The sequence below is a fragment of the Rhizophagus irregularis genome, chromosome 24 (genome assembly GCF_026210795.1).
Source record: "Rhizophagus irregularis chromosome 24, complete sequence".
Lineage (NCBI taxonomy): Eukaryota > Fungi > Glomeromycota > Glomeromycetes > Glomerales > Glomeraceae > Rhizophagus > Rhizophagus irregularis.
This window is the reverse complement of record NC_089452.1, coordinates 112,068-124,790: the sequence shown is the minus strand read 5'-3', so window position 1 is coordinate 124,790 and position 12,723 is coordinate 112,068. Positions and strand designations below refer to the sequence as shown.

The 12,723-nt window shown below is 25.8% G+C and overlaps 1 protein-coding gene across 1 annotated transcript; it reads right to left on the bottom strand.

Annotated features, from left to right (window-relative positions):
- Positions 1-10,583: 10,583 nt before the first annotated feature.
- OCT59_015760 (uncharacterized protein) lies at positions 10,584-11,336 on the bottom strand (the record flags this gene model as incomplete). Its single annotated transcript, XM_066132027.1, has 4 exons — positions 10,584-10,917; positions 10,986-11,013; positions 11,154-11,217; positions 11,289-11,336. The coding sequence occupies 4 exons, from the start codon at positions 11,334-11,336 to the stop codon at positions 10,584-10,586; spliced, it is 474 nt and encodes a 157-aa protein (XP_066003059.1).
- Positions 11,337-12,723: the final 1,387 nt, after the last annotated feature.

The following is a 12,723-nucleotide window of genomic DNA, read 5'->3' as shown; positions in this document are numbered from 1 at the left end:
TACTCTCGGATGCAGATCATTTTGATCGGCAGTCCGAATTTCCTTTTATGGTATACTTTCCGAACACTATTTTTACAATACATTTATTTTATACATAGATAAAAGTCCTAATAATTGGCTGCATTGATCAGGTTTGGTTATTAACACGTGGGAATAGTCAATTTTATTGGTTGAAATTTTATCATGTGATTACAGGTTTAGTAACAGTTTTTTTTATTTTATTTTTTAAGATTAATAAAAAAATTTCCCAAAATACAAAAAATTCTTTAAGTTTTCAAACATTAATAGAATTAGCTTATAATAAAGCTAAAGATCATGAAATATTAACCATATATCTATATTTAAAATTACATGATACAATTTGTTCTTCTCATTATATATCTATTATAGAAGGTTATAATAAAATAAACTATCAGAATAATGAAAATGAGTCATAACCTGAATTATTTTCTGAAGGAATATTTTTAGCTTCTAAGTTTTAAAAAATGACTACAATTTTTATCAAATGCAGCATAAAAAATCTATGGGTCTTATTCTTAATCTTGAAGAATTCGATCATTATTTTACTGAAAGAAATGAAGATCTTAATAATTTTTTAAATAAATTTGTAATATATTTTTACCTAAAGATTGAAAAAAAAGCCAAAAAGTGGAAAAATAAAAAAAAGTTATTACAATATTATATCTTATAACTAGTATTCAAAATATGCAAATAAATACTTTTAAAATTAAATTAGAAATATATTTAAATACTTGTGAATTATCTTTAAAAGCATTAAATACTTTAAATAATGCTGGAATTATAATAGTAAGTTTTCTTTCTATAACATTTTATTAAATTAATTTAATTGATATTTTTATATTTAAGAGAAAGATCACCACTCAGCAGGATAAAATTATTAATATTCTATAATTAAATTTATGGGCTTTGTATTAATAAAAAAACTATTTTTTAGAATGTTATGTTCTTACTTTGTTTTTTTCAATAAATTAAAAAAAGATAGTATAAAATAATTTTTCTGGCTGAGAGGGATATTTACAAGATTAATATTATGGTATATATACATAAATACTAATAGAAACTATTTAATTTTTTAAAAAACACTATTTTTTTATAATTTATAAAGAAAAGAACTAAAACCTATCAAATTAACGAAAAAAAATGATTTATTAATATCCTTAAATATAAAAAAACTATTTACATGCCAGAGTCTTAAGATACCTAAAATTGAGATTTACTGAAAAAAAACAAACATATTAGTAACTAAAAATTTTTATTAACAGCCTTAAAAAAATTTATTTATATAGTTACTTTAAAGTAATCCAAAATTTAAGATGTATGGAATAAAATCTACAAAAAAAAATAAAAGGAATATTAGTAACTAATAATAATTTTTACTAAAAAAAGTATGTTTACTTATCTTCCAAGAATTTCAAAGCATTCAAGTCCAAAAAAATAAAACCTACAAAAAAAAATAAAAGGAATATTATTAAAGCCATACTAAGACTACTAAAACTTCTAATTATAAGCCTAAATAACTAAAATAAATAGAAAAGATAAATATATTTTCACTATTAAGAAACAAGAAAATTACCAATAAATAAATTATAAACTAAAATTTATAAATTAAATAAAACTAAATAAAAATAAAATACAGGTCAAAATATTTTACTTAACGCATAAACTTATTAAATTTACAGCTGGAATGACACGTTCTTCCAGAGTAAAGTCAAAGAGTTTGAACTTTGATGACGTTAAACTTCATGCATGAGTGGCTTGGCTAGAATTGACATTATCCATTATCGCATTCAGCATTTAATTATTTGAGAAGACGTCATCTTAACAAAAACTGTGTATTAGCCATTTTTAGTAATAATTTGTATAAATCAGCATTATTAAATTTCTTTCATTAAATGCTGATTTCTTCCTTAAATATAACAAATTACTTATATTATTATTAAATAAATTTTTAACTCTACTAAAATGTTGTATTGATATTCATTTTTCTAATTATATAAGGTTATATAATCTGGATAATTATTATAATATCTACGAAAAAAATATCCAGATTATATAATATTGAATAAAGCAAATTACAAAAAGATTTAAAATATCTCTTACTGAGACACAAATACTTATGGCTAATATTTTAATTCAGTTCATTTTAGCATTTAAAGAATTAATATAAAAACCAAAATGTGAACAAGTTATTTTATGGAAAAAAGCATTACTTAAACAGATAAAATTACTTCAAAATCCAAAATAAAGGATAATTTAAATTAACACACGTCAAATGACCAAAAACAGGCAAAAAAAATGGCTAGAATTGCATAAACTATTCGCAAATTTATATAAACTATTTACAAATAGTATAGGTTAATTTGCAAATAGCCAAAAACAGCCAAGAATAGCTAAGAATAGCCAAGAATAGCTACTGCTTTTCGCGCTATTTTTTTGCCGATTTTTAGCATTTCGACTTGTGTAACTTTCAGATAAAGTAAAAGATATACAAATAAGAAAAGTAGATCGAATATAAAAGTCAGTTTCTTTAGTAAAGAAATCAATAGATATCTTTGTAAAGAAATACATATGTGAGGATTGGATTCCAATAAAAAAGAAGTTTAATAAAATTACATTATACATAAACAAAAAATTATTGGATTAATAATTTAAAAAAAAATAATTTTAATTTTTTATTCTCATTTAATTTTAATTTTATTTATAATTTTAATTTTTTATTCTCATTTAATTTTACTTTTATAATATCATTTATAATTTTATTTTAATTTTAATTTATAGTATATTATTTGTATGTTATTGTATGGGTATGCTTGATAATGGTATGATATGGCACAGAGTACCATATCAGATCATTATTAAGCATGACGCCTGTACAATAACAATATTAATATACGGATCAGAATGACCATCATTAAACTTTTTTTATACTTTATTAGTTTATTTCTTCTTCTCTTTCTAAATCACCTTTATTGAATCTTTTATGGTGCATATCACCTAAACTCATCAATAGTCCGAATTTTTATTTTATGATGATCATTACTAAATTAGGATTTATTACTTCTAAATAAGGCAATAGTCTAACTTTATTTAGTAATTAAAATTTTGATCACAATTTATTATAACAAATAAATCAATATAATTGGTTATAATCAATATCACATGATAGAATAATTCCGAAATTTTCTCATTTATATATAAGTTAATATAGAGATATATAAAAATATGCTAACTTTAAACTTTAATAACTTTTGAAATATATTAGATAAAGGAAAAGTAATCCGATAATTTGAAAGAGAAGAACTCAAAGTGTAATTTTATCAGTTTACATTTTTAATTATCATATAATTTTAACAAGTAGTTAGCTTTTTAAAATCACTAATTTTATTTGATGAGTTTAAGTGATATGCACCATAGTACATAAATAATGTCAAAAGAAAGAGTAATATATTTTTATGAATATTTGATTGTTATGCTAATATTAAAACATTATTTTTTTTATTTTATGCATTTTTAATAATATCTATAATCATATACTGTATTTTATAAACTTCATAATTATATAAATTTGCATTTAATAATATTGAGCACGTTATAATCGCTATATTAAGCATGACGTGCAAAATATTGGTATAACGTGTACATGATGGTCCTATAGAGCCGTATATTAATTTGGTTTAATTTTTACTTTATAGTATTTTATTTTAGTTTAATTTTTAATTTATAGTATTTTATTTTGATTTACTTTTACTATTTAATTTTATTCTTAATTTATTTGTAATATAATATTTAATACTTAATCAGACAGTTAGGAGCTGAAAGTATCATTTATAGAATAGTTATGATTATTATGTAGTACAAATATATTTTAATAAAATGGTACATGATTCAACATTAAAAAAAAAATAATAATAAATGAAGTGATTCATATCATGGCATAATATATAATGAAATATCAGTTCACAATCTAATTAATATAAATTGGATTTTAATTTGTAAAAACCTAATAGTAAATATTTATTAAAAATAGTTATTAGATAAGTCTTATATAATAAGAAAAAAATGAATGGATAAAAGCAAAAAGTAATGTTTTATTTATTTTTAATCTGATTGAATAATTTACTATTTATACAGTGAAAGTTAGTTGATATAATGTAACCATCCATTTCAGTAAAAATATCTGGTATATTGAACAGGGTGAACATGCTAATTATCACCTTACCGATCATTTGCTGATTATATATATTGATTATTGCATTTTTTTGAGGGCTTCAAGCAAAGCCATATTTGCTCAAAAAAAATTTATAATCATTTTGTTTGGTAATTTAGGTTATCAAAAATATACTATAAAATTATTGTGGCAAAAAAAAATGTAGTGCCAAAGTTAGATTTGGGCCAAAATATTCAATAATTAGTATTTACAAATCATATGCCGATCATCTGCTAATTTGACTTTGAAGCTTCAGGCGAAGCCACAGATGTTCAGGCGAAACTTGAAACTTTTATAATATATTATTTAAGTATTCAAGAATCTATGGCTAAAATAAACATGGATAATTTTTAATAAATAAAAAGTTATCATTAAAAGAATACTTGCAATTATTAAGGTTAATATAAGGCTAATATTTGGTAAAATCTTCATGAACTATTTTTATGAATTAATTTATTAATAGTATATAAATAAAGTAAATAAAATCAAAATTTTATACATTATTATGTAGAGTTTGTAAAAAAAATAAACTTAACAGTATTTTTTTGTGACAATATTGAACAATTGATCAGCAAAATGATCGGCAAAATCGTGATAAAATAGAGATGTCCGCCCTGTTGGTATATTGAGACTTCTGATATATCAAAAAATTTTGATATACCAAATTTTATATATAAATCACATGAAATTCCATTATATCAAGTTTTTATTTGTACGACATGTATGACGACATTGAAAATTTAGATTATTTTTATTTAAAATATTATTTGAGAAATTTTATATACTGAAATTTACCAAAACTTTTGCTTTTTTTTTACTATTCAAAATAATTTTTTTATAAAAAAAAAATTATCATGTTGCTCAAAAAAATGAAATTATCTGTATCATGTAAAAATACTGTAATTTTATTGGTTTAAAATTGTGAATCGTTACGTATTCTGGTATATATATCAAACTATTTTTATTATAACCGTTCTATTATTTGTTCCATTATAGCAGGACCCCGAACAATATATATATAGGTCAGATAAAAAATTCAAAATTTACTAAGGTCAATAAGCAAATATTTTTCATGTCTGCTAATAAGCAAACTTTTATCTAACCCATAAATTTTTTACACTGCTAAGCAACTTATTTTATGACATATATATATTTATATATAATTTTTTTTATAAAATATGAATATAAAAAAAAACTAAAAAAACAAAAAATTTTGAAATAATGTATGGATAAAGCTATTATTATTTTTTTGTAATATTACAATTTACAACTTATAAATGTTTCTTATTAATATTTCGTATATCTGTTCTGTGACTTCAGAGCGTAATTTAGGCACTTTAGTCATAGGAAACATCCAAAACCTTCTTAAGTAAAGTTGTTCAGCAGGTTCGAATCTACTTACATATAAATTTTTATCATGATTGAATAGATATATATGGATTTATTCATGTTTTTTGTAACACCACCAATACGCGGAATTTTTATTTTTAAAATTTACTGTAAAATTTGTCAAAAAAAACAAAAAAAAATATTTTTAAAAAATTTTCTAAGTAAAAATGAAATGACTTTTATTGATTATTACAAAAATTATAGTGTAAAATTATAAAAAACAGAAAAACACTTATTTTTCCCTTCCCATCCATCTGTTGCTCTCATTTTAAATATATATTTTTTAAATGTTACATGGACACGTATATGATTTATGATTTTAATGTTACGCGGATGCGTATTTGTTTTATCAAAAACATGTTACACGATCACGTCTAAAAATGTTCCCTGTATTACGTATACAATTAATTTATTCTTTGTATTAAAAATAGTAAATTTTTTTTATACAAACATGTTTATAACTTTGTTTACATATTTTATTAGATTTTTTTAATGTGAAAATGTAAATATATATTATATTATATATATATATTAAAAAATTTTATTGCTACGCAAATATATATCTGACTATTAATAATTTAATACTCTGCTACGCATAATTATATCTGACTATTTAAAAATTATGTTATCAAATAAGCAATAATAAATCTCACATAGGAAAAATTTTTATATGTTGGTTAAGCAAACTCAAAACCTACCTTTATATATATTATTCGGGATCCTGTACTAATAACCTAAAAATTTTTTTTTTTAATTAATAAATTCTAAAATGTTTCCCATCTTATTACTATCAAAATCGGTATGAAAATAGGCTTCGTCAAAGAATGAGAGCAATTTATAATTAGGGTTAAATTTTGGTTAGACTTTATTGTCCCAGATTTTTTCGTATTGCAAAGGAAGCTTTACAATATGTCTAGTTACCTTCCTACTATACATTTTTTGGTTAGATCTGGGTCAGATTTTTGGTTAGACTTTTGGTTAGACCTGTTGTCCCAGATTTTTTCGTATTGCAGGGAAAGCTTTACAATATATCTAGTTGCCTTCCTGCTATACATTTTTTGGTTAGACTTGGGTTGGATTTTTGGTTAGACTTTGCTGTCCCAGATTTTTTCGTATAGCAGAGGAAGCTTTACAATATGTCTAGTTGCCTTCCTACTATATATTTTTGGTTAAACCTGGGTTAGATTTTTGGTTAGACTTTTGGTTAAACCAGTTGTCCCAGATTTTTTCGTATAGCAAAAAAGCTTTAAAACATATCTAGTTGCCTTCCTGTTAAAAATTTTTGGTTAGAGCATAAATGGCTTAAATCATCAAATGAATCCATTTTTAGAGTATTATAAAAATAGTATGCCACAATGGATTGTTGAATCGTGCCATTGGTATTACAGACACTTTGTGTCCTTCATACCTTTGGCACTTATAAAGGCAATCTGATATAGCATAAAATTATGATACCCTGGAATGGATCCATGCGTGGTAATAATGCCTAGGAATATATGATTTTAATCTTATCTACAACGCTTGAAGGGCTCTTTATAGATAACAAGTAATAATATATCGAGAATCAAGGTGAGGTGGTCTGGGAATAGAAAAACAGGTATAGTGTTATCATATCAGAAATCATGGCTAGGTGGTCTGGAGGTACACTAAATTATGGTTAGAACTATGTGATGGCTGCTGTCCCAGAACCCCCAAGTTTGTCCTACTTAAAATGCTAGAAATTCTTTCTGCCAATCCTCTGACCAAATTTTTTCAAAGCAAAATAATGGCAAAAATATATGAAAAGTGATATAAAAATAAACAAAAATGGATTTTATTTCACTGAAAGAGTTTGTTAACACCTTTTACAAAGATATATTTTGACTCCTATCAGAAAAGTTTGTAAGACTAGGAACAAAAAGAGCGAAAGTTTTTGAGGAAGATGTACTACGAGTTTACAGACAAACTGATAAAAGTATAAAGGTTTTTGAAACTATAGTTCATGTCATCTGTTTACCAGTAGCAGAAATAATGCTACTGTTAGAGAGTAGTATGGAAGTTGCTCACAAAATATACATGGACAATACGAAACTTCAAGGTAAGGAATGAAAAATACTGCAGAAGAGTCTGAACGAAGAACAGATATGGTTACGTGAGAAAAGTAGTACCATATCAAAACAGGCAGGAGTGATGCAAAAGCAGGAATAAATAGTAAAGCAACTAAATCACACCATCGCCCAAATAAAGCAAGAAAAGGAGGTGGACAAGAACAAGAAAGAGAGCACGCCAAAAAATTTAAGAAAAGGCAAGCGATCTTCAAAAAAGGAAAAATTGAAGCTGATCTTGGAGATACCAGTTTTAGTGGAAGATCTCAGAAACAAGGAGAAAGAAAAATCACGTGATCTATTCTTTTATGATGTACCGAAATTTTGGACTGAAGAGGATATCAGGACAAACATATCAAAAATTGGAAAAGTATTAAGGATACAAGTAAGACAACAATACAAATACAAATCGGTTAGGATACAAATAATTTTGAACAAAAATTTTGAATCAATGTTTAACAATGACGCTTTCGGAATTTGTATTAGCAATCATTACCTAAGATAGTACGATGCAGGAAAAGGACTAAAGACGAGACAAGACAGAGATAAATGGCAATTAATTAGAGACATGACGAAAGAGGAGATGGAAGAATTTAAGAGAAGAGACAACGGAATGGTATTTATGACGAAATTGCAGAAGGAATATAACGCTGCTTTTATAAAAGTTATTAAGATAATATAAAACTGAAAAGTAATAGGTTATTTTAGTGACCAAGAAAAAATGGAAAAAGCAGTTGAAACTTCCTTAAAAAAAAATGACGAAGGTCTAGCTTCAGTATGGATGGTGCGAAATTACAAGACAATCTTTTAACAGAAAAAGGAAGAAAGAAAGTCAAAAAAGGACAAGGCATTAACAGTAACAACACAAATAATAATGCCAGGTACTTAAATAACACCAACTATACTTTACTAAAAATGGCCAATTTTTTGAAATGATTTTGTAATAATTTTAAAATACTACAAAAATACATTTAATACATCAAAATGTTTTTATTATATTTTTGCTATTATTTTGTAATTATATTGTATCTGGGTCTATAAAAATAACTCAAAATAATATCATAATAATTTTTTAATGTTTTTGTTATTATTTTATTATTATAATATAATTAACTTTGATATTATTTTAATATTTTAATTTCAAAAATACTTCAAATATATCTTGATATATTTTAAAAATTTTACAAAATAATTGCACAATTGTTTTGAAAGCCATTGTATCTAGGTCTATAAAAATATTTCAAAAAATTGGCCATTTTTAGTAAAGTACAATGAAAAAGTTCATGAGAATGACAGCTTTAAAAAAAAATACAAATATATTCTCAACTTTGACAATTCACCCTTATTCTTTGGCCTGGAATTCTCATATGACTGCATTATTGTTGTTTGTAATTTGATCCATTGAATCCACCATAAATTGCCTGGCAAAGCGAACTTTTATTAGACAACCATAGCTTCATCAACAAACATTGCAATGTGTTTGGACGAATGACATCCTGTTTAATAAATTTTAAATGGGCAAACGTGAACCTAAAACCCATTAAAGATAGGCTGCAAGAAGTGCAAAGCAACCTACCAACCCACGAGTGAGTCTAAGGGTTAGGGAATAAAATATACGCCAAACACACACAAGTTGGTATGGAGTTAAAGTCTTACAAACTAAAAATTATTTTTGCCACTTAATTCTCCAATAATCAATGTTATAAAAAAGTTACTTACGACTTAAGCCTACTTAATTATATATAAAATGACACTTCGAACAGACAGAACTCATGATATATGAGAATATCACATCATGCCTATTTTAACCCTTGATTAAAGGATTTTCGTTACGTTAATTATATAAGCTTTACGCCTATATAACATAAGCTTACACCTATATAATTCAAGTTCGCCTTTTCCTATAACACACTATGCACGATGGCAAACGGTATAGGAGGCAAACTCTACTTTACAAAAAGAAAGTTTTTTTTTTAAAAAAAAAATGTACAAAATAAATAGTCTTAAATAAAATAGTGGTTAAATTGACTTTTTAGGAATTAATAGCCTTATAATATACGCGATCATTTAATATACGCGATTATTTAATCAAACAATTTATTAAATTTGGTATTACACGAACTTGATCAACCTGATAATTATTTAGTCTTTTATAGGTGGATATTTCTTGAATTATCACCTGAACTTTTCAATTTTTTGCAGAATCGAAGATAAAAACCGGAAAAGTATTCTGATTCAGAATTTTTTTAAGAAATGTGTTTGTTATTTTGTAAATTACCAGTCAGAATTGGCTTAAACTTTAAAGTTCTTACTTTACGCAAATGTTACGTAAATGTATTCTTTTTGATCTGTATAAATTCTTTTTGATCTGTATAGTAACATCAAATATATAGAGATATTTGGGCCGTATACATTAAAGAAGAAACGTCACATAATAACCATTCCATTTTTAACAAAACAACAATTACTTTTTAAACTTGAAAGTGTTATATCTTAGACAAACATTTTATAGTTTTATACATCCATTTTATTTTATATTATTATTACTTGATATTATGGTATAATGTTTAGAATAATGATGTTTCATATTATCATTTACTTGTAAAATTTAATAAATTTATTCAATGTAATATCGTTATAAAATGCATAATTTTATAAAAAAATTAGAGCGTTTGCTAAGATTTATAACTATGTATAATTTAATATTATTATTAATAACTATGATTATCACCTGGCTACTAATTGGTATTTAGGATTTTTTCCGCCAGTTATAAACTGGCGGACCAATTAGTATATCTAGGATGATAAAAAAGTTATTTACTGATCTAGTTTAGTATATAAATGGGCCATCATCCTTCGGATGATAACCCATTTATATACTACTAGATTAGTAAATAACTAATACTTAAAGGATATGAAGTATCAGTATAAATAAAATAACTTACCGATAAAGAATCAACGATCTTGTTTCCGCTCCTAGAAGGGATCGTTAATTCTTTGGTTATATTATCTAATTCTTTAATGGCGGACAAATTTTTTCTGTTCCACGAAACCTTAAAGGTTTCTCTTACGAAATCAACCAAGATATCAAACCCTCCATTTCTTGTTAATTCTGAAATATTAACAGCTACAAGCTGTCGGCTTAAAATCTTTTGAACAAATTCTTCATCAACGTAATCTATAAGTTCCTTTTGAGATAAACTTCCGGTAGATGCTCTATAATTAAATTAATAATTAATACAAACAGCACTATTTGGTTAGCTAGGAAACAATTAAATAAATACCTGTTTTTTCTTATTTCTTTAAATTCTTCTACAGAAGTTAAAATAATTTGGTTAAACTTATTTCTGAAGTCGATGAAAAATTTTCAGGTTTTTTCGAGGTAGCTTTTAGCTTCGTTTGAATGTATTTTTATTTTGAAAATTTTGTTATCAACTCATCAAAAACTTCACCACGCAGACTTCTCGCACGTAAAAAAAGACACTTGACACTTTCGTCCCATAGACGAATTTTATCCTAAAATATTAAAAATACATTATTTAAAAGATTTAGACAAATAAATATTATCATGTTAATTTAATACCTACGTCCGTAATTTTACTGGATGATGAGATAGCAACATCCGTATTGTTCATTTCTAGTGCCAATCTTAAAATTTCTGGATGGTCGACGAGCCAAGCAACTAGTGCTCTACACGAGCCAAGCTGGCTCATGAGCTGGCTTAAGCTTTTCAAGCTGAGCCAAGCCAAGCCATGATTAAATTGGCTTGGTGGCTCACGAGCCAGCTTGGAAGAGCTCGAGCCAGTTATTAGGCTCAGCTCAAAAAGCTCGAGCCTGTAACAGACTTGGCTCAAAAAGCTCGAGCTGGCCCGCGAGCCAAATAAGCTATTATACAAAAAACGTTGCGAAACGTTTTTATATAATAATGCATGCATAAACGAAACGTTTTCGCAACTTTTTTTCATTGTTTATTAAAGAACGTTGCGAAAACGTTTATTTAAGTTTTTACATGTAAAATTGAAAAAAAAACGCCGGAACTAATGATTCCGGCGGTTTTACATGTAAAATTGAAAAAAAACGCTGGAACTAATGATTCTGGCGTTTTTACATGTAAAATTGAAAAAAAATGCTGGAACTAATGATTCCAGCATTTTTACATGTAAAATTGAAAAAAAAACACCGGAACTAATAGTTTCGGCGTTTTTACATGTAAAATCAAAAAGAAACTGCCGGAACTAATAATTCCGGCGTTTTTACATGTAAAATTGAAAAAAAATGCTGGAACTAATGATTCTGGCATTTTTACATGTAAAATCGAAAAAAAAACGCCGAAACTATCAGTTTCGGCATTTTTACATGTAAAATCAAAAAGAAAAACGCCAGAACTAATGATTCTGGCGTTTTTACATGTAAAATTGAAAAAAAACGCTGAAACTAATAGTTTCGGCGTTTTTATATGTAAAATCAAAAAGAAAAATGCCAGAACTAATTATTCCGGCGTTTTTACATGTACAATCGAAAAAAAAACACCGAAACCATCCGTTTCGGCATTTTTACATGTAAAATTAAAAGAAATACGCCGAAACTATCAGTTTCGGCATTTTTACATGTAAAACCAAAAAGAAATACGCCAGAACCAATTATTCCGGCGCTTTTACATGTAAAATCAAAAAAAAACCGCCAAAACCATCAGTTTCGGCGTTTTTACATGTAAAATCAAAAGAAAACCGCCGAAACTATCAGTTTCAGCGTTTATACATGTAAAACCAAAAGGAAATACGCCGGAACCAATTATTCCAGCGCTTTTACATGTAAAATCAAAAAAAAAAATGCCGAAACTATCAGTTTCGGCGTTTTTACATGTAAAACCAAAAGGAAATACGCCGGAACCAATTATTCTGGTGCTTTTACATGTAAAATCGAAAAAAAAACGCCGAAACTATCGGTTTCGGCATTTTTACATGTAAAATCAAAAGGAAAACCGCCGAAACAAATAGTTTTGGCGTTTTATATAAATATAAA